Source organism: Ostrea edulis, chromosome 4 (assembly GCF_947568905.1).
Source record: "Ostrea edulis chromosome 4, xbOstEdul1.1, whole genome shotgun sequence".
NCBI classification, from domain to species: domain Eukaryota; kingdom Metazoa; phylum Mollusca; class Bivalvia; order Ostreida; family Ostreidae; genus Ostrea; species Ostrea edulis.
The window spans coordinates 90,016,926-90,043,477 of NC_079167.1; the positions used below are offsets into that span (position 1 = coordinate 90,016,926).

The 26,552-nt window shown below is 36.1% G+C and overlaps 1 protein-coding gene across 1 annotated transcript; it reads left to right on the plus strand.

The window, feature by feature from the left end:
• Nucleotides 1-25,633, plus strand: LOC125668386 (kynurenine/alpha-aminoadipate aminotransferase, mitochondrial-like). Its single transcript, XM_048902513.2, has 11 exons — nt 1-2,188; nt 5,761-5,857; nt 7,084-7,152; nt 9,913-10,045; nt 10,589-10,663; nt 12,953-13,228; nt 15,010-15,092; nt 16,543-16,639; nt 17,608-17,734; nt 18,661-18,866; nt 22,100-25,633. Exons 1-11 carry the CDS (start codon nt 2,104-2,106, stop codon nt 22,151-22,153), a joined length of 1,302 nt encoding a protein of 433 aa, XP_048758470.1. The 5' UTR covers nt 1-2,103; the 3' UTR covers nt 22,154-25,633.
• Nucleotides 25,634-26,552: the final 919 nt, after the last annotated feature.

The following is a 26,552-nucleotide window of genomic DNA, read 5'->3' on the forward strand; positions in this document are numbered from 1 at the left end:
CAGTAGCATTCCTGTAAGTTTTTGGTATATCTGCACACCAATAAACACACGAGCAAACCTCACTTACAAATGTTCACAGAGTGTGTATATAGCATGTACAATATAACATTGTGACGTTTAGAATAACACTTTGAAACTTACAATTGTAGTAACAGGACTGTGACGTTCTTAGTTCGGATGACGTTATTTCAAAAGAGTGCATAAAATAGGATCGGTGAATTATTCTGAGACATTTGTAAGTGTAATGTCCTGATTGACCTGATGGGCAATAATTCTATCTACACTAAACCATATTTTTAAAAATATGATATTTTGATATTTTTTCTGATTAAATATGAGTTTTTCTTTCATGAATTGATAACTTAAAAAAAAATTTATATGCATTTTAATGCATAATAATTCTTCATTTTCAAACTCTAGGGATAGGGGCCTCCGTGGCCGAGTGGTTAGAGTATCGCGCTCAAAATCACACGGCCTCTGTCGGCGCGAGTTCGTATGCCGCTCGCGCCGGTAAGTGAGAAAGTTTCCCAGTTTACTTTTCAGGTACATTGTATCTGGGTTCTCTCTTCCACCAATAGAAACTGGGCGCCACCAGATAACTGAAAATTCTTGAGTGTGGCAGAAAACATCAATCAATCATAACAATCAAACTCGAGGGGTGTAATGTTCTGATGTGAAAGGTGAAGATAAAGAACCGTGATCAATCTCATAACTCCTATAAGCAATACAACATAAATAGTTGGACAAACACGGACCCTTGGGTACACCAGAGGTGGGATCAGGTGCCTAGGAGGAGTAAGCATCCCCTGTCAACCGGTCACACCCGCCCGTGAGCCCTATATCCTGATCAGGTAAACGGAATTATCTATAGTCAAAATCAGTGTGCCAAGAACGGTCCAACAATCGGTATGAAAACCCCCAGACAGCATTTGACCCAATGATAGGTTGTATTGATGAACTAGATCGTTATAACGACCATAGAATTTGCGAAATGCTGACTTCAGTCGAGTCTGTTGAAACCCCTGTGCTATCAACTTGTTTGTCAGTAGCTTTCCTCGATTTAAAAACTGACCATACGCAGAACACGTTGTGTATCGAATCATATGAGAGATATAAACACCATATGCATGTGATCATGAAATATTGCTACATAACTATGGGAAGTTGACGAAGGAGAAGCTGAAATCATCCCATTTGTCATAAAGTTGAGTTGAGAATTTGCCTTTAATATCTACTTTCAATAAAATATCTAAGTATTTTAGCATAATTAGTGCCCATCGGAATTCCAACAGACTGTTGGAAGACCTGAGCATCAAAGACCGCGAAGATATTGTCAAGGAGGAACTCTAGCATATTCTTTATTTCAACTTCAGTTACTGTGCGTGGAATCAGAGTGGTGTAATTTTTTGGATGACTGATCACTAGATATGAATATTTGGGTTTTCCATTTTTGTTAAAGAAGCAACAGTCTATAATGTCAAAAAGTCCTGTATTTAAGTTATCGTGAGGAATGGTCGTGTAAAGTGTTGAAAAGTCATGTAATCTATCTTATTCTTTTATTACTTCTGGTTTACTAAACACAGAAGGATGGATGGTAATCTAATGCGGGATTTTAATACTCCTCTTATACTTTTAATCCATTCTGACAATGTATCAAGTTTTTTTTATATTAAGTTGTTTAAAAAGGAACAAATCAAGATGATAATTTTGTTCACGAATGAATTCTGCTGGAGTATAGAAGTGTGGGATGCAATGTCTACAGATTGTTTGAATTCTGCTGGAGTATAGAAGTGTGGGATGCAATGTCTACAGATTGTTTGAATTCTGCTGGAGTATAGAAGTGTGGGATGCAATGTCTACAGATTGTTTTAAATTTTTTGTGTTTTTCATGAGATTCTTGTCGATATTTTTTAGGGTTTAGAGAAAAGTAGGATGGAAAGACGATGTGTTTTATCATTCTAAAGTACTGTGACCATGCATATATCGAAATCGGTTTGATAAATAAGACTTCTGAACACCTCGGTTTACATTTTGTAGGTGATTGTCTAAACGTTTTAGTGTAAAGTACTTGAGTTTTTGAGGTGTATATAAAGAACTTGGATAATGGATTATAATAAGTTTCTTACGACAACCAGTATTAAACGAAGGAATAATTTCACGCGTTTATCAGCAGCTGAGTTTGTAGATGGTAAGTTAATTACTTTATTTCATGACAATCATTAGAAAAATGATCAAAATTGATAAAACCAGATTTATAATATACTTACACTCATTTAAACTAATGTGTAATTTAATCCGATTGTTGACAATTTATTTTATTGTTTCTTGTTTATAATCAACCGATTTACTCCCTTTAAGGAATGAAAGTAATTTTTGCTCATTTTAATCAATTTAAAGTACATTTGGGCAGTTTATGCATTATAAACCGTTAAGTGTTTTATAGAATACCAACCTAACTTACTATATATCATATAAACTGAGCAAAATTTATTTTCAATGTAAAACTTATACGGTACCAATTTTGATGCACCAGATGCGCATTTCGACAAATTATGTCTCTTCAGTGATGCTCAACCGAAATGTTTGAAATCCGAAATAACGATAAACTTGCTGGAGCTATTTTAGGGGAAAACAGAGTGCCAAAAAGTGGAGTAAAATTCGTCTAATGATAAGAACTATGCATGAGGGAGATAGTCCTTAATTTTGAAATGAATTTCTAAATTTTATCGCAGCAATTAAATATACATCCGTATTTTCAAGCTATTAACGAAGTACTTAGCTACTGAGCTGTAGAGATCCACGGGGACTAACAGTCCACCAGCAGAGGTCTCGACCCAAGGGTCATAATGTAAAACTTATACGGTACCAATTTTGATGCACTAGATGCGCACCCTTTTAACTTAGTGTATTGAGTTTGATATCAATTGATGAATAATTTTAAAGAGAATATGAATTTTATATGACGCAGACCAATATTGATGTAGCAACAAAATGGATTGGTTGATTGATTTCATATTGTTTAATGTCTCCGCTAGAGCATTTTAAAACTCATACGGAGACGTCACCATTGCCGGTGAAGGGCTGCAAAATTTAGGCCTATGCTCGGCGCTTACGGTACGGATCTTTATCGTGTCACATTTGCTGTGACACGGGGCCTCGGCCTTTGCGGTCTCATCCAAAATGGAACCAGAACAGCCAAATGTATAGTGTCATCATTCCTAGGACGTCATACAGCGGGACTAAATGGCAATTTTGTACACTATAAAGAATGTTGATATTTTTAGTCAAGTAAACCAATCAAATTGCGTGTTACAAGTGAAATTAGATTATTTAAAAAGGAACAGATCGAGGAGCTGATTTTCATCACATTGCCTTGTTTAAAAATCAATTCTGCTGGAGTATAGAAGTGTGTAATGCAATACTACAGGCATTGCTAGTACAAAACAGGATTTTATGTTTTGTCTGAACTATTTGTCATAATATTCTTGTTGATATCAGTTGAGCTCAGAGAAAAGTATAATGAAAAAACAGTGCATTTTATCGGGCTGAAATACTGTGACCATGGATGTAATAAAATTTCAGAACACCTCAGTGTACATTTTGTAACGAGAGAATAATATTGTGCGTTTAACAGCAAATAAGGTTGTTGTTGGTAAGTTCATCACTTTATTTTATGACAATTGAAATATGGTCTTTGGTGATCAGGTCTTCCAACAGTCTGTTGGAATTCCCATGGGCACGAATTGTGCTCCTTTGTTGGCTGACCTGTTTCTATATTCATATGAAGCAGAATTTATTCAAATACTTCTACGTGAGAAGAAAACATCTCTCGTTGTGACCTTCAATTCGACATTTAGATATATCGATAACGTTTTGTTTATTAACAATGATAACTTTCATTTATATGTCGATTTGATATATCCCTGTGAGCTCGAAATAAAGAACACCACAGAGTTGTCCACATCTGCTTCATACTTAGATATTTTATTGAAAGTTGACATTAACGGTAAACTGACAACTCAACTGTATGACAAACAGAATGATTTCAGCTTCTCCGTCGTCAACTTTCCATATCTATGTACCAATATTCATTATCACCTGCATATTGTGTTTATGTCTCTCAACTGATTCGATATGCAAGAGCTTGTTCTGCGTATAGTAAGTTTTTAAATCGAGGTAAGCTACTGACAAACAAGTTGATGGTACAGGGGTTTCAACAGTCTCGATTGAAGTCAGCATTTCGCAAATTCTATGGTCGTTATAACGATCTAGTTCGTCGATATAACCTATCATTAGGTCAAATGCTGTCTGACATGTTTCATACCAATTGTTAAGCCCTTCTTGGCACACTGATTTTGACTGCGGATAACTCCGTTTACCTGATCAGGATATAGGGCTCACGGCGGGTGTGACCGGTCAACAGGGGATGCTTACTCCTCCTAGGCACCTGGTCCCACCTCTGGCGTGTCCAGGGGTCCGTGTTTGCCCAACTATCTATTTTGTATTGCATATAGGAGTTGTGAGATTGATCACTGTTCGTTATCTTCACCTTGCATAGATTAACACAATATCTACTGATGATACAAAACAAGATATTTTATGTGTAAAACAAACATATTTTACCATCATTTTGTTAATTTTTGAAAGTGGAAAAATACAAATGTTGTAATTTTGAATTTATGATACTGTATATGTGGTATTTTTAGCTAGACGCAAATTGAGTGATTGTCCATAATTTATGGATATATTAATTTAGCAAGATCTAATATTACCGACTTTATAATTCAAAAACGATAACTATTACCTCCGATATGGAATAAATTGTTAGAGATAATAAATTTTAGCAATCTCTGCACTATCGTTAATAATGCCAACATCAAATCCTCGCTAACCATTCTACTGATACAATATAACTGAGAATGGAATACGACTTAACATACATAGCATTCTTTTCTCTCACCTGAGCCATGAGCATAATGCAACCTTCTGAGAAAAAATTGAGTGCTGTCTGTTGCTGACATCATTGTTATTTTTTCAACTTCTATGTACATTCAAGAACTTCAGAACCAGTTGGTCTGTATTTACAAAATATCGTCTTAAGAACTGCTATACCAGAAATGAAGCCGAATCTTTACCAGAAGGTTTCTTTACATGTATATTTTGTAACTTAATGACAGGTTTGATCAAACCATGAATGGATATATGTTCCCGGGGAAGCAGGGCAGGGTCACGTAATAATTTGGGAAAATCCTTGTAATTCTATTCCCAAAATCAGAAAGGATACAGTTTGTCTTACATACAATTAGCAACTGTATGATGTAGTGCATCTCTCTAATTAACCAAGGTGGGATAAAGTGCTTAAGGGAGTATATCACTAATTACCCAAAGTCAGGAAAGGGCAACGATAGGTGTTTAAAGTTTTTACTTTGAAAAATCTTCTCTTTGATAATTGAAAACCATAAGGACACAGTTTGCGAAATAAATATGCAAATGTTTTGTTGTAGTGTAGATTCTCAAGTATAGTTAAACCATAAGGCCACAGTAGGGTTTTTATGAGAATGGCACACTATTAGTGTTCCTAAGTCAAATGTCCTTCTTCTATATGAGATAGGTGTCTCAGGTGAGCAGTGTGGCTCATGACGCTCTTTGTTTCACCTTTGAATAATTGCAAGTGTGTCAGACATTATCTTAGATAGACAAACACGTGGACAGAAATTCAATATAAAACTTAGATAAACCTTAATTTAATTCTCTTTTCAGCATCCATTATGCAGGCAAAACCCACCCTGATCTCCATGGGTGGTGGACTGCCTAACCCGCAAACCTTTCCTTTGCTGGATGCCAGTCTGAAACTCAGGTTAAGTAAAGAGAGTTTATGCTAGTCTACATAGTTAGGTTAAATGATTTGAAGTGAGTTCATTCAACTTCATGTGCATACATCTGTCATCCCTATATTGAGCAAACGTGGCAGAACTATACATTCAATGATGTATAAAACTAGTGATGCTTTTGATGCTGTATGTGACGGGTATTTTCTGAATGAGAGGGAAACTTCTAGAACTGGTTTATACCCACAAGCACATGTTCCAAAGTTGATCAAGGGATGTGAACAGTCAGCCATTCCATTGATGTTGCATGTGATACTAACATCTAGATAATGACATCTGATAATGACATCTAGACTGTTCACTGCATTCCTGACTGTGTACAGTGATTTGACCAAAGAAACATACAAACTGCATTCAGGGATCACGTACATGACCAGAATATTTCCAAGTCAGTTGTGCAACTATAAGGCCCAGTATTTTGATGAAATGAACTACCTGTAATACGCTGTAACAGAGAATTTATCGTGTAGAGTCTTTCCAGGTCCAGATAAGATTCCTTATTATATATCCATCAATGTTTGTTTTGTTTTTTTGATACAGTAGATTTCACAGAGTGTGATCCGGATTTCCAGATTACTACACTGTGGTTTTCTGATTTCGTATCAGTATCCTCTGAAATTGATGACATCACAATGAATCAACGTAACGTTTTTTGGGGGAAATATCAACCGCGTCACAAACAAAATTGTGTTCACAAAATATAATTTCATTGTATGTCTTTGTTTTGATTTGAATTACATTTAATATCTTATAAATGTGGATTAAAAATACAGAAGGGGGTATATAATAAATTGATCATTACTACAGTAACTTGATCCGAAGAGTTGGATCACGTCTCGATGACAGGCGCGGATCACCAGATCACTCGACGCTTTGCGTCTCGTGTGATCTGATGATCAGCGCCTGTCAACTCGACGTGATCAGACTCTTCTTATCAAGTTACTATAGCAATAATATATATTTACTATGAGCTGTGTAGTGTTTGATGAAATTTAATGTTTTTTATTGAATCTATGTTATCATGAAGCAAATTATAACTAAATAAATTCATCTCAAAATGCACTGATATAACATCCATATGATGTATCCCACCACAATCATTCAGTCACATGCTTTTTTGTTATATTTCATTCTTTATTATCTGATCAGAGAGATATCCTCTTAAAATTTTAACTGACAGTGTTTACTTTTGAAGTGATGGGACAACCATTGAAGTGGATGCCAAGTCTATGAAAATTGCCTTGCAATATCTAGGAAGCAAAGGGTAAGAAAAAGGCCTTACATTTAGATGACACCCCTCACTATAGCACAAATAAAGGAATTCATGAATGATGAAATTTGTAATTTACAAGAAATACAGAATGTAGTACATTTTTATAAGACACAAACATGTGATAAATCTCCCTTTTTCTAAGGTGACCCTAATAAAGTTTTCTGAAAGACTGCCAGAATAAATGAAGTTTGTAAATCATTTTAGCTCACCTGATCTGAAAGCTCAAATGAGTTTTTCTTATCAACCATTGTCCGTCGTCTGTTTGTAAACTTTTCACATTTTCGACTTCTTCAGAACCACTGGGCGAATTTCAACGAGACTTAGCACAAAGCATCCTTGGGTGAAGGAATTCTAGATTATCCAAATGAAGGGTCATGCCTCCTTAAAAGGGGAGATAATCATAAAAATGCAAAACTAGTATGCGGTCATTTAAAAATCTTCTTCTCAATAACCACTGAACCAGAAAAGCTTCCTGACATTCAGGAGATGCAAATTTCTTAAAATCATGACCTCGGGAATAGGATGGGCCCACAATAGGGGATCAAAGTTTTACATACAAATATATAGGGAAAATCTTTAAGAGTCTTCTTCTCAAGAACCACAAGGCCAGGAAAGTTCACATTTACATGGCAGCTTTCTGACATAGGGCAGATTTCAGTTTGTTAAAATCATAGCCCCTAGGGGTAGAATAAGCCATAATAGGGATCAAAGTTTTACATGAAAATATATATTGGGAAAATCTTTTAAAATATTCGTCTCAAGAACCACTGGACCAGAAAAGTTCAAATTTACATGAAAGCTTCCCGATATAGTGCAAATCCAAATTTGTAAAAATCATGGATCCTGAGAGTAGAATGCGCCACAATAGGGGGACAAAGTTTGACATAAAAGTATATAGGAAACATCTTTTTTCTTCTTTTCAAAAACCACTGGTCCAGAGAAGTTTATATTTACATGAAAGCTTCCTGACTTAGAAAAGATCTAAGTTTGTGCTGTTCATAGTCCCCGGAGGTAGTGTGGAACCACAATAGGGGATAAAAGTGTTATATGCTGATATATAAAACAATCTTTTAAAATATCTATTGAACTATTTAATCTAGGGTTTTCATATTGTTTATAAACAGTCTTTACGAAAAGACCTTTCATGAAAGGTGAAGATAACGAACAGTGATTAATCTCATAACTCCTATCAGCAGTACAAAATAGAGAGTTGGGCAAACACAAACCCCTGGATGCAATGATATGTGATCTTGTGACCTTGACCTCGAAGTTTGATCTGCTTTTTAGCTTAACTGAGCCAAAGGTTCATGTAAGCTTTTGTGATAAAAAATTGACTATAGGCGTTGTAAACTTTCACATTTTTATTTTCCTTTCCTGAACCACTGGGCTTCTTTCAACCAAACCTGGTACAAAGCATACTTGGATGAAGGGGATTCAAGTTTATTCAAATGAAGGGTTATGTCCCCATCAAAGGGGAGAACATCAGATAAATGCAAAAATAGGGTGGGGTCATTCAAAAATCTATAAATTCACATGAAAGCTTCCTGACAAAGTGGAGATGCACATTTGTAAAAATCAGGACCCCTGGGGTTATGGTGTGGTCACAATAGCGGATCAGAGTTTTACATGCGAATGTATAGGGAACCAAACTTGACACAAAACATCCTTAGATGAAATATGTTAATATGTAAGACCACACCCGTCTACGTTGGCATATGATAATTAATGAATTTGTAGTTGTTACCTTAAAAAATTTCTTAACCAAGCTGCTTGTATGATGATAGTTTTGCTCAAGTTTGTTTGTTATTAGGAACTGCTGCTCAGGTAAGTGATGAGGTCCATAGTAATACAGATCTGACCTCTGCAATATTCTGATGGTAGATCTTTTATTTTTGTATGACCGTGAACTCGGAATTTGACTTAGTTTTAAGAAAACATACCCTATTGGATATATATGGAGATATTTTAGGTGGGCCTTCAATTTGTTTTGTATAGATTTTTTATGGCAAGACCTTAATTCACCTATTTAATATCTTCTGAACTATTTAAGACAGATCTTTCATATTTTATATTTAGATTTTTATGACAATACCGTTTATTTCATACTCTAATCTTTGAACTTGAAATTTGACCTACTTTCAAGAGAAATCATATTTGAACTTGTGACCTTGATCTACTTCCTTAAAAATCCCATACCTAATCAATACCTCCTGAACTATTTAAGGAAAAGCATTTATATTTTATGTACAGATTTTTATGGAAATACCTAAATTTACTTCAGTGTTTTATTTTGTGACATTGACCTGAAAGTTTAAATACTTTTAATGAAAACCTGACACATTCAATATCTCCTGAACTATTAAAGATAGAACTTTCATATTTTGCATGTATAATTCTTATAGCAATGTCTTTAATATTACATCATGCTCTTTGACCTCGTGACCTTGGTCTTATCGAAAACAGCAAGACCATGTATAAATCATATTGGTGTTGAGGCACTTCTGTGTTATATGAATATATTTTAGTTATGTGGTGACCCTTTGGGGTTAGGTTGGGCCACATTACGGGGTCAAATTTTAATGGGAGTAAAGATTGATAAAAATATTTTAAAAATCACAACAGCTAAACAATTGCAGGGTCAATGTGAAGATTGATAAAAAATCTTTTAAAATTCACAACAGCTGAACAATGGCAGGGTCAATGTGACACAGGTGAGTGATGTGGCCCATGGGCCTCTTGGTTTTATTTTAGCTTGCCACCATTGATTGACTTTGTTAATGAGATACAGTACAAAGTTCACAACCCCCCTACATACAGAGCAGTGGACCATCCTGGTCAGATGGAAACAATTTTAACTTGTGGAAGTCAGGATGGACTATGTAAGGTAAATTACTAGAATTGATGTGGTCTTATCAGAAACATAGAAGGATGGGTCCAAACGCTGAGGTTAGTTCAAAATTATATGTTTCAGTAGGTGGGGGACACTCTGATTTTGATGGGGTGAATCAAGTTAAACCCTTCCCCCACTGATATAATTCTGGCTTGTATCAAATTTATATACGTACATTTAAGTCATATGCAACTTCAGTATAACTGAACGATAGTCGAGAACTCATCCTTAATTGAAATATGTATCAAGTTTGATTGGAATGCTGAAGTTTATTTTTACCTTTTGCCTTTGACATCTCCACAAATTGTAATGATAGCCATTTCCTCGTGAATGTGATGCAGGTTTGACAAATGTGTGTATGAATCTCGAAAGATATAGTACCTATTCCGTGTTTTTTTTTAAATTTCAGGGAAGGAGGGGATATTATAGATATGTACACTTTGCATCAAAAGTTCATAATCATGATATACATGTATTACTTTTACTGATTATGATTACAGCAAGAAATATTAAATTAATGTCTGATTTTTTCCTCAGGTTATTGAGTCTATGGTAGCAGAAAATGACAGCATTTTAGTGGAACACCCTGCATATCCAGGAACTCTAGCAATTGTACGTACAGAATCCATGTCATTGTTCAGTTTCAATCAGCTCCATTACGTTCTGTCATCTGGTTGTCATGTGCTAATCATATAACTTTTGTGTCAAGAACAATACCATTGAATCATATGCTTTCATCAGTTGATCAAAAATTTATATAAACAAATGCTGTCTGACTTTATTCATACCGATTGTTAGACCGGTTTGTTTTTTGGTCACACTGATTTTGACTACGGATAACTACGTTTACCTGATCAGGATATAGGGCTCGGGGAGGGTGTGACCAGTCAACAGGGGATGCTTACTCCTCCTAAGCACCTGATCCCACCTCTGGTGTGTCCAGGGGTCCGTGTTTGCCCAACTATCTATTTTGTATTGCTTATAGGAGTTATGAGTGTGATCACTGTTTGTTATCTTCACCTTTCATTGTAAAGATATTTGATATTCAACGATGAAATTCATACAGGATGTTTTCTATAAGGATATCCAAATCTTAGGTAAATCATGAAGGAAATACAACATCAATGAAACTCTACATCATTAGCTCATTCCATATATCACAAGTCAGGGCATGATTGATTTCTGTCATTTCTGGAAGAAGAAAAAGATATTTCTAGCTCACTTTACACTTTAGTTGAAACACGTCAGACAGCATTTGACCCAATAATAGAGTGTATTGACGAACTAGATCGTTATAACGACCATAGAATTTGTGAAATGCAGACTTCAATCGAGACTGTTGAAAACCCCTGTATCATAAATTTGTTTGTCAGTAGGTTACCTCGATTTAAAAACTGACCATACCCAGAACAAGTTCTTGTGTATCGAATCAGTTGAGAGATATAAACACCATATACTACATTTTATTGTGACGTCACAATAAGTCCAAGTCATTGCATTCTCATAGTTCGTAAGGCACAAAGTATGCGGTTCTCTGAGACACAGTTCAATTGCCTTGTTTTGGTTGATACAAAAACAAATAAATCAGCATTCAAAGAAAATGGAAATATAAAATCTGGTTGTATTTCGTTTTTTGTAAAATGCACCTCCTAATACGTTGACGACACGGTGTTATCATTAGGGCTCTCAGCTACATACACTGTACAATTTATAGAAGAGCGGACTGCAAAATGAATTTTTGTAGTCTTGCTTTGTTTTAGTATAATAAACAATTTATTGCATGGATGTTCGGGAGATATGAAGATTTATTCACCCAAGAAAAACCATATTCCCTTCGGGCGTTGCCCTCGGGAAATATCATTTTTCTTGGGTGATTAAATCTTCATATCTTCCTCACTATCATTTAATAAATGTATAATGCTATTTGTGATGTTCGTTTCTTTCTGCAATTCTTTATTTCTTTTACTTTTCAATGATTTTATAAATTTGTTAATTGATGGTTATGACTCATTTTGCTTATATTTGAAAGAGATAAAACCTGTCAAATGTGAAAGGAAATGTGTTTCTGTATGTAGGTTGATCACAGGTAATTCTATATCGCTTGAGTTCAAATTTACTATTAAAAGAGTATTCTTTAATAATAAATTCGAACCCAAGCGATACAAATACTTCTGCTCTTTCATAGTAAATTCGAACCCAAGCAATATATAAATGCCTGTGATGTTAATAAATAATTCTACCAATACAACTTTGCTTTCTCGGTGCAATAAATATGTCTGTTTACCAAATCAAAAGGGTATCATTGCATTTATTGAATGATAAAAATTTCCCGATTTGCACACTACTTCTTACACGAGAACAAACTTTCATATTGCCATTCTACTCAAAGGGTGAACAACTGATCCGATGTAGTTTCTCATTATGATGTCATTCTTAACACAATCTGTTTGTCATTATGATGCCATTCTTATTATCTGTTTGTCATTATGATGTCATTCTTATCTGTTTGTCATTATGATGTCATTCTCATCATCTGTTTGTTATTATGAGGGTATTTTAATCATCTGTTTGTCATTATGATGTCATTCTCATCATCTGTTTGTTATTATGATGGTATTTTAACATCTGTTTGTCATTATGACAGATTTTATATTACCTGTTTGCTATCTTGATGTCAATACAAAATCTAAAGTTATTTTAGAAATTGATTACGTGTAGATGTATTTACTTTTGATATCTGTTATAGTATATAATGAATGATGTGGGACTTTATTGTCATTTGATATCATGTTAAAGAACATTAATCTATGTGAAGTTTTCTAGCATTGCATTCCTTGATTGTAAGATCATTTCAAAGGAATTTAATCCTCCTTAAAGAAATTTGTAATTTCTGTTTGATAGGTCAAACCCCTTACATCCAATATAATTCCAGTGGATTCCGATAATGATGGTTTAAATCCATCAAGCCTTCGGCAAGCTCTGTCAAGATGGTCCCCATCGGAAGCCAGAAAACTTGGATCTGGTGCCCCAAAATGTCTGTACGTGGTCCCAAACGGTGGCAACCCCACAGGGACAGGACTAACAATAGAAAGAAAGAAGGAAATTTACAAAATATCGCAGGAGTATGACCTCATCATCCTGGAAGATGATCCGTATTTCTACCTACAGTTCACAAAGGTATACTGTAATGCTTTAACGCATTGCTGTTTGTACAGAAATGTGTTTGTGTTTAATGTGTTTGATCGGTTTTAATTTCATTTCTAATTTGAGAAGTCTTTGTCAGAAGTTTACAGCTTTAAGATTTGTATAGTCCTATCTATACATTTGGATGTGTAGCGGTCAGCTGAGTTCGACATCACCAACAGACAGATGGCTCAGTTTAAAGAGCGCCTGACTAAAGTTACTGAGAACCAGAATTTGAATTCCAGTCTGGTTCATTGTACTTCCACCTTTCCTGTTACATATATGTATGTAGATCTTTAATTCCATGCAAACGTGTTGTCTTGGAATATTCTAAGAATCATTAAGGCATCTGCGTATACTCCCCAGAAATACCTTGATGCTTTGGTCAGTTGAAGTTAGAACTAGTCACATGGAAATTCTGATAGAGACGCTGATTGGTTAATTCAATAGGGTAATGCATGTGCCCATAAAGGCTACTCTGAAGTGAACTTCAGAAAGTTTGAGCATGAAAAAACCCCAGATTCAGTACTTACAACATTTTCCCTCTGGAAAATCTTCCCAGCATGACCATCATTGTTGTTAAAGACAAAATTCTAAGTTAACATCCCCAAAATTTACCTGTGTGATGATCAATGGTAAGCCAGATGTCAATCAAACACTTAACAATAGAACTCAGGTGAAGTGACATCTGCAAAGACTGTGGTCTGTAGGTACCCCAAGAGCGGTGTTTTTATAACAATAACAGACACTAATTACCAGCAATCTACAGATCTTGAGAAAGACCAATATACCAGCGTTTTGATAGCATTGACCTGTCCACAATTGAGGGGAGGTGTAGAATGTGTGTCAGTTCACTATCCAAACATTATGACAGCAGAAACTCTGCAGACGGCCCTGAAACACTTCCTGTGTATATCAAAAGGATACACGGCACCCTGATCTTTTGGCCAGGTAAATTCCAGGTAGAAAACAATGGTCATAGATAAACTCCGCCCACATCCAATGGTCCGTGAAGAAATCGTATGGTATTATTTTGGAGTCTTTAATGGAGTGTGATGATTAGAATGACATTATTTAAAATAAATGTAAAATATTTTCACTCACCTCTGATAAATTATAACTTTACTTCATACAAGAAACACACTAGACATATTCATCAGGAATTATCGCAAACATTTGCTTTCAATAGTCTATCCATATTTGTGTATATCAATTAAACTCCATCTTTCGAGGAAATGTTTTTACTATAGAAGGCGTCAAAAATTTCGGTTGATCCAGACTTTATATATAGCAAGTGTAATGGTTGATTGATAGACCACGGGCCAGTAACACATTACCTCCTCCCTCTAGGGATTTTATTTTACACTGTATGATTTTTTTAAAAGTGTGTATGAAATAAAGGTAAATGAAGGTTGTTTGAAAGATTTATGTTGGGGCGTTTTCAGGATATGGCCATTTGAATTTATAAAAATTTTGGCAAATTCAATATGGCCGTTACCGTAGTCCATACCGAATTAAAGACGACACATTGTGAACATGTATTTATCAGGAGTTATTGCAAACACATTTGCTTTGAATAGTGTTTCCATATTTGTGTTTATCTATCTTTCGAGGGAATGTTTTTACTATAGAAGGCGTCCAAAATTTAGGTTGATCCAGACTTCATAGATAGCTAGCGGAATGGTTGATTGATGAGAAATTTCTCCTGTACTAAACGTGATTGTATTTGCTTAATTGCTGACACCATTTAAATCTCAATTGAATGTCATTTTAAGCCCTATGTACCAAGTTTCCTGTCAATGGATTTGGACGGACGAGTGGTGAGATGCGATTCCTTCTCAACGCTTATCTCATCAGGGTAAGTAACCTATAAGCTTAATGCAGAGAAAAACATTGATACAGATTTAGAATTTTTGCTTGTACATGAAGTGTGAAGATAACTAACAATGATCAATCTCATAACTTCTATAAACAATACAAAATTAACACACCAGAGATGGGATCAGGTGCCTACATTTAGGAGGAGTAAACAAAACTTTTCCCAAATCAGTAAAATCAAAACCTATGACTTTTCAACACTGTACACGACCATTCCTCACGCTGAATTAAAGACTAGACTTTTTGACATCATAGACAGTTGCTTCTTCAACAAAAATGGAAAACGGACAAATTAATATCTAGTGATCAGTCATCCAAAAAATTACTTTGTTAAACGTCACTCTGATTTCAAGCACAAGTACCCTGAAGTTGAAAAAAAAAAATTCCTAGAATTTCTCATTGACAATATCTTCATGGTCTTTGGTGATCAGGTCTTCCAACAGTCTGTTGGAATTCCCATCGGCACGAATTTTGCTCCTTTGTTAGCTGACATGTTTTTATATTCCCTTGAAGAAGAATTTATTCAAAAACTTCTTCGTGAGAAGAAACAATCTCTTGCTGTGGCCTTTAATTCGACATTTAGGTATATCGATGACGTTTTGTCTATTAACAATAATAACTTTCATTCATATGTCGATTCGATATATCCCTGTGAGCTCGAAATAAAAGATACCACAGAGTGATCCACTTCTGCTTCATACTTAGATATTTTATTGAAAGTAGACATTAGCGGTAAACTGACAACTCAACTCTAAGACAAACAGGATGATTTTATATTCCCTTGAAGATGATTTCAGCTTCTCCATCGTCGACTTCCCAATCTATGTAGCAATATTCCATTATACCTGCATATGGTGTTTATATCTCTCAACTGATTTCATACGCAAGAGCTTGTTCTGTGTATGGTCAGTTTTTAAACCGAGGCAAGCTACTGACAAACAAGTTGATGGTACAGGGGTTTCAACAGTTTCGATTTAAGTCAGCATATTGCAAATTCCATGGTCGTTATAACGATCTAGTTTGCCAATACAACCTATCATTGGGTCAAATGCTGTCTCACGCGTTTCATACCGATTGTTAAGCCGTTCTTGGCACACTGATTTTGACTACGAATAACTCCGTTTACATGATCAGGATACAGAGCTCACGGTGGGTGTGACAGGTCGACAGGGGATGCTTACTCCTCCTAGGCACCTGATCCCACCTCTGGTGTGTCCAGGGGTCCGTGTTTGCCCAACTATCTATTTTGTATTGCTTATAGGAGTTATGAGATTGATCACTTGTTGGTTATCTTCACATTTCATCCTGTAGTTTGAAAAATACATCAGAGGGTAAAAGACTATTAAGAGAACAATGATTGTAAAATTATGAAATGAACAATTACTGGTAACACCTATACATATACTTCAACACACTGATCATAATTTCAGAATGAGGCTGGGCTTTGTCACAGGGCCACGCCCACTGTTGGAGAGGCTGGGACTTCACATGCAGTGTTCAGTGGTGCATGCTAGTGGAATTGCCCAGGTGTGTTTATACATGTACAGTTCAGAGGTGATATGTACACTAGTCTTTGCAAGTCTCTACATTGGACAGAAAGGAACTGCTCAGAATATTATATATAACTATTATAACTCTCTCTCTCTCTCTCTCTCTCTCTCTCTCTCTCTCTCTCTCTCAGAAAAGAATATATACATATACCTTTGGTAGCTTGTTATAAACATTTAGTTCAAGTTTCGTTGCAGAAAGTATGTATATATATCTACTGTATATATGTTTAAAAAATATAACATTATAAATAGGCATTGGTATTACCAGCAGGGTAATGAGCTCAGCAACGAAAATGGGAAGCATTCTATTTCAATTCATGGGTAGACATCATTAACATTAGATGATAATAAACAGGTAGGAATCACAATTACCGTATATGAGGTAATTTTGGCGTTGGAAATACTTAGCTTATATATATAGATTTTGACGCTTTCATTTTTGTCGAATTTTCATCTTCTGCCACAAACGCCAACGTTTCCAGTGTACCAAATACGGAATTGTAATTAACACCTTAAGGTAATTAAAAGGTAGAAATCACTTGATACATTGTAATTAGAAATTGTAATTAATGATAATTAAAAGGTATAAATCGTAATTAACACCTGCTGGTAATGAACAAGTAGTATTTTGATTTAGCACCCTATGGCTATTGAAAGATTATCATCATATTAATATATTATAGGGCTCACGGCGGGTGTGACCGGTCGACAGGGATGCTTACTCCTACTAGGCACTTGGTCCCCACTTCTGGTATATCCAGGGGTCCGTGTTTGCCCAACTCTCTATTTTGTATTGCTTATAGAAGTTTTGAGATTGATTACTGTTCGTTATCTTCACCTTTCATTTAGCACCCGCGGTAGTGAAAGGGTAGAAATCATAATAATACTATGTGGTAGTTAAAATTAAAAAAAAAATCATAATTAAATAGTAATAATCTGTTACAGATGATCCTGCTCAAAGTCTTGGAGAAGTGGGGACTAGATGGTTTCCTCAGACATGCAGAAAATACTGCAGAGTTTTACAAAACTAAGAGGGATCAATGTTTAGCAGCTATGGAGAATCATCTCTCAGGTATGGTGAGGAAAATTGGTACGGTATTGTACAGTATTCATAGATAGCCCTCCTTGATTCTGGAATCATTCAAGTATTCATATATCGATTTCATTGCATATATATAGAGGATATTGATGTAGTGTTGTTTTGTATTTCTTTTATCCAATTATAAAATCTTGTGATCATTCTATTTATCTTTTTCCAATTACTGTTGAATTTCTTCCTCTGCCTATGCTACCAATACGCAAGTTCCGAGATATCAACTCTTCTGTGATGGAAGTACATTCAGTATTCCGTTGAACGCTTGGATGGGTACAAGATGTATACAAATGTTATAGACTAGCTATGTAAATAAGGAGAAAAGTTATTAAAGCGTAAATTTTGTTCATATCAGCTGTTGATATACATTAAATTGACCATATGTAGAATAATATTTGTTTGAATTAGGCCATTAAATTAAATATGAATTTATTTTTTATTTTCTCTTCTGCACGAGTGATACTTTAATCAAATAAAGTTGGTGATTATCGATTTCTATTTGAGCTATTTTACTATCAAATAATCATAAACCTATTAGAATTGTGTGTCCCAGAAGTTTGGGTGGTTGCATGATGTCTGATAATCATCCTTTAAGCAATTTATGAAGGCAGTGATAAGCATTTGTACCCTACGCGTGTGGAAGAAAGTATGTTTTGCGTCTCACTTTGCGTAAGAGTTCCACAAAGGGAAATAACTATTGGGCAACTCGGAAATTGCGTATTTAACTTCATGCAAAGTTACTTGCAGCACACAATAACCAGAAGTGTATGTACATGTTGTTTTATTTTATCCACAATTAGTGGTAAACACCCCGCATTTAAGATAAAATAGTTTACAAGCAAGTTTGAAAGAAAGTAATGGATAGTCAAGAAACTTTATCTGAATTTTTCTTCAAAATGTACTAGGACTGGCACAGTGGTCTCTGCCGTCGGGAGGTATGTTTGTATGGATAAAGCTGAATGTGGAGGATACATACAAACTCATCACCATCAAAACCCGGGAGAAGGATGTCCTCTTTGTCCCGGGTAATATCTTCATGCTAGATTCCACCAAACCCTGTTCCTACATCAGGGCCTCCTATTCCAAATGTACAGAGGAACAGATGAACACAGTAAGTTAGTTGTACAGATTCAAAATGAAATTTGGTAGGCTTGAAAGTCATCATCATAATCCATTTTGAATATCCAGGACAAATCAATCCTTTTGCAAGGGTGAGGTCTGGTTGCCGGCTGTCCAGTAGAGGTTGAGGCTTGTTTTTTCTCTCTTGGCGATCCAGTGCATGTGATGTCTCATTTCCCAAGTCTGATGGGTTTCTTAGCTAATCTGTGCCTGAAGCACTTAGGCAGGTTTTTCTTATGAAAGTTTGTCTGTCATCTGGATGTGTTTTTAGCTCACCTGAGCTGAAAGCTCAAGTGAGCTTTTCTGATCGCCTGTTGTCCGTCGTCTGTCTGTCCGTCCTTCCATCTGTCTGTAAACTTTTTACATTTTCAACCTCTTCTCCAGAACCACTGGGCCAATTTCAACCAAACCTGGCCAAAAGCATCCTTGGGTGAAGGACTTTCAGGTTTGTTCAAATGAAGGGCCAAGTCTCTTTCAAAGGGGAGATAATCACAAAAATGCAAAAATAGGGTGGGGTCATTTAAAAATCTTCTTCTCAAGAACCACTGAGCCAAAAAAGCTGAAACTTACATGAAAGATTTCTGACATAGTGTAGGTTCAAGTTTGTTAACACCATGGCCCCCGGGGGTAGGATGGAGCCACAAGGGGGGGGGGGTCAAAGTTTTGCATACAAATATATAGGGAAAATCTTTAATAATCTTCTTCTCAAAAACTACTGGGCCAGGAAAGTTGAAATTTACATGAAAGCTTCCTGACATAGTGCAGATTCAAGTTTGTAAAAAGCATGGCCCCCGGGGGCATGCTTGGGCCACAAGGGGGAAAATCAAAGTTTTACATACAAATATATATGGAAAATCTTTAAGAATCTTCTCAAAAACCACTGGGCCAGGAAAGTTGAAATTTACATGAAAGCTTCCTGACATTGTGTAGATTGAAGTTTATTAAAGCCATGGTCCCCGGGGGTAAGATGAGGCGATCAAAGGTTTGCATACAGATATATAGGGAAAATCATTAAAAATCTTCTGGAAAAAATCACTGGACCAGAAAAGTTTACATTCATATGAAAGCTTCCTGACATAGTCCAAATTCAATTTCGAAAAAGTCATGGCCCCCGGGAGTAGGTTGGGGCCACAATAGGGATCAAACTTTTACATGCGAATATATAGGGAAAACCTTTAAATATGAACCAAGGTGACTCAGGTGAGCGATGTGGCCCATGGGCCTCTTGTTTAAACATACAGTACTAATCAGACATAAAGTAACCCCAAAACTTGTTCACTGTAATGTTTGTACCAGTCTGCTCTACAGGAAGTTGTTCATTGTAATGTTTGTACCAGTCTGCTCTACAGGACGTTGTTCATTGTCATGTTTGTACCAGTCTGCTCTACAGAAAGTTGTTCGTTGTAATGTTTGTACCAGTCTGTTCTACAGGAAGTTGTTCACTGTAATGTTTGTACCAGTCTGCTCTACAGGAAGTTGTTCATTGTAATGTTTTAACAGTCTGCTCTACAGGAAGTTGCTCTGTGTTACGTCTATGATTGTTCTTGTAAGGGGTTTATGATTTACTTATGATAGACATTGGTATCTTTAAAAACCCTCACTGCTACGGCCCCGAACACTAAGCATAAGTCTAATTTTGTGGTACTTCAGCTGGAGACATCTCAATATGAAGTTAAAAATTCTCAAAGTAAGCAAACCATTAGTATGAAAACGGTAGCTCAGTTGAGCTTTATGGTCCATGGGACTCTTTTTGAATATAGATTTTCATCTAATTTCACAGTAAGAACACGGTGACCAAAATCAGCGTTATGGTCAACAAGCCTCGTGTTGAATATCATTTCACAGGAAGAACAAGGTGATCCAGATTAATTTTATGGCTTACTGGCCTCGTGTTACTCATCCTCACAATGTAAGGGGTCCTGAGTCCACTCCTGGTCACGAATTACATGTACACATCCTCACAATGTAAGGGGTCCTCTGTCCACTCCTGGTAACGAATTACATGTACACATCCTCACAATGTAAGGGGTCCTCTGTCCACTCCTGGTCACGAATTACATGTACACATCCTCACAATGTAAGGGGTCCTCTGTCCACTCCTGGTCACGAATTACATGTACACATCCTCACAATGTAAGGGGTCCTGAGTCTACTCCTGGTCACGAATTACATGTACACATCCTCACAATGTAAGGGGTCCTCTGTCCACTCCTGGCCACGAATTACATGTACACATCCTCACAATGTAAGGGGTCCTGCGTCCACTTCTGGCCAGGAATTACATGTACACATCCTCACAATGTAAGGGGTCCTGAGTCCACTCCTGGCCACGAATTACATGTACACATCCTCACAATGTAAGGGGTCCTCTGTCCACTCCTGGTCACGAATTACATGTACACATCCTCACAATGTAAGGGGTCCTGAGTCCACTCCTGGTCACGAATTACATGTACACATCCTCACAATGTAAGGGGTCCTCTGTCCACTCCTGGTCACGAATTACATGTACACATCCTCACAATGTAAGGGGTCCTGCGTCCACTCCTGGTCACGAATTACATGTACACATCCTCACAATGTAAGGGGTCCTCTGTCCACTCCTGGCCACGAATTACATGTACACATCCTCACAATGTAAGGGGTCCTGAGTCTACTCCTGGCCACGAATTACATGAGTAGCAAGAGGCCAGTAGGCCATAAAACTAATCTGGGACACCTTGTTCTCCTTGTGAAATGATATTCAACAAGAGGTGTAGTAGCATAGAATTTCCCCCGCATAGACCCCCCACCCCGAAAAAACGGGCCTGGGATAGACATTCCTTCGGGAAGATGGGCCTGACATTTAAAAAAGGAAATTATTCAAAATATTTAGTAAACTTTTTACGAAAAATCCTATGATATTGACCATCGTTAAAGTCGATAAAATCCGGAAACAGGAGGGGAAAATTCTATACCAGAGCGGATTTTCCGCCATGGGGGAAACTTTATACTGACTTTGTACATAAAGGGAAATTATATGCTGGGGCGCTTTTTCTCTATCTCGGGCTCGTTTTTCCGGGGGGGGGGGGGGGGGGGGGAGTCTATGCTACAACACCGGGACCTGGCGACGAGTGGAAGCAGGACCCCTGACGTTGTGAGGATAAAAGTTACTTTGTATAAACTTAATTCTTTTGAGAGAGAAAGTACCATGGAGAAAAGTTATATATATGATTTGTATTTTAGGCATTTAGCCGACTGGCGGAGGTACTTCGAGAAGGAGAGCCACAGAAAATGTAGCGCGTGCCTGTTCATTTGATGTATAAGTTGATTCTGTTGTGTTTGATTAAATGTAATACGATATATTTAATAAAATTGACCAGGAACTTTGGTCCGTGTACAGTAAAGCATTTCACAAGTGCCATGTACATATGTAATTGCAAAATACAACCCAAAAAAATCTTGTTAAAAATTTTTGTTACCAATTAAGGAGAATCTTCTTCGGTGGTTTCGATCCTTATGTTTTCCTTGGAAATCAATATGAATGCGAAGGTTTTTAATCAGTAGCATTCCTGTAAGTTTTTGGTATATCTGCACACCAATAAACACACGAGCAAACCTCACTTACAAATGTTCACAGAGTGTATATATAGCATGTACAATATAACATTGTGACGTTTAGAATAACACTTTGAAACTTACATGTACACCGTGTCACCTTTATGTTATCAAAATAAGCTTAAATTGAGATAGTTTGCTCTGAATATTTAACTCGGAATGACGTTATTTCTCAAGAGTCCTGATAAGCAGAGTTCAGACTGTTACTCTGCACTTATCTCACTTCGACCTCCGCGTGAGAAATGCTCAAATTCTTATGAAGTTAAGTTTCCAATGAAGTATTGTACTTTAAAAATTACCATTTAATGGTTATCAAGATGTAGCTAAAACAAATCAACCACTCTGTATTTACATACTGTATTGAGTTACCTTTCTTTTCACCTGACGGACAGCTACATGTAGCTAGTATCAGCTTATTATCTCCGTCGAAGTTAAAAGGAAGCATACTTTATCCTGATCACAAATATATACATTTTCAACGGTATCATTTTTTAAGAAAAATAATATACACGTAGTTTACTATCTCTTGAAAAATCGCGAGCACATTAGGTCTTCAATGTCGGATTACGGAGCTGGCGATTGAACGGACTATGTTCTTCAGTATGCTGCAGTAGTCCGTGTCAGTATTTTATACAGTAGATCCTTTTCTGCTATTCCTATTCATGCATTTAAATGTATACAGTATCAGCAAACTTAGACATAAATACTATATGCTAAGTTTGACCCTAACCTGGGGGGTCAGAACCCTTACTCTGGGGATCATCAAATTTACAATTTTGGTTTTAAAAAAACTACCTGCTCTATTCATTTAGTTTCAATTTAGTATACAATGTAAATAGCACTAAAGAAGAGTATCCAAGTGTTTTAGACATAAACACTATATAACAAGTTTGGCCCTGCCCTGGGGTCAGAACCCCTACCCGGGGATCATGAAATTTACAATTTTGGTAAAGTCTTTCCTGCTCTATATCACTATGCATTTAGTTTTTCTTACACGTGTGCAGTTCTAGAGAAGAAGATTTTTGAAACTTGGTCAATTGTGGGCAGTTTTTGCCCCACCCCTAAGACCCCAGGGGTGCAGATATCCTGAAATTTACAATTTATGTCCCCCTTGTTCCAAATATATTTCATACCAAATTTGAAGAGAAGAAATTTAAAATGTCTATTATTTACACATTTAATAACTGGCCATTTTGACTCCCCCCCCCCCACCTCTGATACTAAAACCTCTACCCCTGGGATCATCAAATTTACAATTTTGGTGAAGGGCTACCTGTTCTTTCTAAATATCTATTTACTTTCAATTTAGTATCAATAGCACTAAATAAGATGTTATTTAAGTGTTTTACACATAAACATTATATAACAAGTTTGGCCCCGCTCTGAGGTCAGAACCCCTACCCCGGGGATCATGAAATTTACAATTTTGATAGAAGCCTTCCTGCTCTACATCTCTATGCGTTTAGATTTTATTTCACGTGTGTGGTACTTGAGAAGAAAATTTTAGAAAATTGGTAAATTTTGGTCAGTTTTTGCCCCGTCCCTAGGGCCCCAGGGGTGCTGGAGTCCTGAAATTTACAATTTATGTCCCCCTTGTCCCAATGATGCTTCATACTAAATTTGAAAAGAATTAGAATAGTAGTTATCAAGAAGTTAAAAATGTTCAATTGTTAACGGACGACGGACGACAACCAATTGCAATAGGTCACCAGACTTTACTCAGGTGACCTATAAATGAATTTCATAAATTGTCGTTAATTTATCGATTTCGCGTCTTTTACATAGTAGTTCCTAGCCTGTTTCTAGATATATAATGATTCTTAGGATGCCAGAATTGGCAGTTCCATTGCAATTCTAGCTGCGTGGAGTTATACTTTTTCTAACTTTTCGATTTCTGCAGAAGAAAATTCATCCCATACGACAGAAGTATATCCTAGTATTGGTCTGACAAAAGTCGCATACCAATTAAGATAATTTGTTTCTACATAATGTGAATCTAAGTTTCGATAGTAATCCTAGCTTTTTTATACGCATTGTTTACAATATCGTTGATATACACAGACCACTTTAAATCATTAGAAAAAATGAAACCAAGATGTTTGTTAGAGAATTTATTTCTCATTGACAATTTTTGGGGAGTTTCATTGTGCTTTACCTTAGTTAAAAAATAAAACCTTAGTTTTATTAGGATTAAATTTCGTCTGCGTACACTCTTCTAAATAATATCATATTTTGTGCTACATCATTAACATAGATTAAGAACAAAAGTGGCCTTAGTGCAGATCCTTGTGGCACTCCATTCATGATAGTTACACTGGATGATATCAGTTAATCATACATCGCTTTCTGATATCTATTACACAAAAACTTTTGAACCATTGAATAAAATTTCCACATATTCATTATCTTGGTAATTTTAAAATAAAGTCTCTTATGCCATACTCTGTCAAAAGCTTTAGAAAGATCGCAAAAAATAACATACAACACGATTTACCTTCAGCAACATTCGTCACTAAGCATACAATTTCAATAAGTTGATAAACTGTAGAGTAACCAGTAAAATTCCAGCTTGGTACAAACATATTGTTACTGTGAAATAAGTAAAGACATTTAAAATGATTATTTCCATCATTTTACTCAAACAGCTTAATAGTGATGAAATGAAAGTAAAGGATCTTTGTTCTTAAAAAGATGTAGTACCGTACAAGGGCCATTTTCCAACAACTGGGGATTTTTTTAGACAGTGATATATTAAAAATATATAGCCTTACAATTTGTAAATTTTGTAATCTAAATGAGTTATAAGACGAATTTCATTTTATTTTAAAATGTCCTTTTTACAACAGTTTAAGAATTAAATATATCAAAAAATTTATTACAAGAAAACCAGTGTCCTCAAATTAGTAAAGCTTCTTAGTGTAAATAATACAAAAGAAGTCAATAATTTAGGAAAGTTTCTACAACAGGCTACAAAGTTAAGATCTTCATGTATTTTATGAAATGCTGTACTAGAAACGACACATTATTAACGTGTATTGTTGTCTGTACATGTATATTGAAATGCATTGATTTTATATCCTGTCTTATTTGTGTGAACTTGTAAATATTTTTTTGTAACCGATGAGCTGTATAGCTTAAGAAAATAAAGAATCTGAAATTACATAATGTATACGTAGTATACGACTGATAGAATCGGGTCCGTTGAATAGCCTTATTGACTGACAAAACAGAAAATTCAAACTAGCGGGATGTATGTAGCTTTGTGATAGCTAACAATGGAGTCAATGTTGATACAAGTAGCAACAGCTTCGCCTACCTGAATGTCTATTGTTGTAAGAATTGGATCAATACATGTTCGTGTACTTTGAGAAATGCGGGTGCTTTCATGCACAGACACCTGAAGTATGGACACTTCTGCCCCCAACCCCTTCTGATTTTCTCTCCTTTTTTTTGCGGTGATAATTTCTCCGAAATGTGTGGATTCTCTGAGGATCTATCCCATCCCAATTTCGATTTATGTAATCGTTTCACGCTTTTTGTAAGCTTTACAGATTGGCCTTCTATTGGTATAATAGAATACACCTGTAAAGCGTGAAACGGTTATATAAATCGAAATTGGTCTGAGATAGACAGGGAATCCACACAATTTGGAGAAATTATCGCCACCTTTTTTTTTACGAAATCAGAGAGAGAGAGAGAGAGAGAGAGAGAGAGAGAGAGAGAGAGAGAGCGTATCCATACTTCGGGTGTCTGTGCCCTCATGTACATCATGTCTTTTATTTACCAAGCCATTGTTGATAATATTTCGCAGATCATATAATTGTATTAAATACTGAAGAACGAAAAATCAACGTTTAAATCGCCAACCATGATTATTTTGACAGAAGCTTCCCCGGCTTTGTCTTTAGACCACAGGATGTTTGCTCAAAATATTGTCAGACAACATGCACATAACAAAGAATGTACACGTGTATGAATTGTGATTTCTAACCATATACACATATATAAATTCTATACCAGCGGGCTCAAATTCAGCACATCTGCGGACATGAAGGACGCCAGATATGTAAATCATAACGCT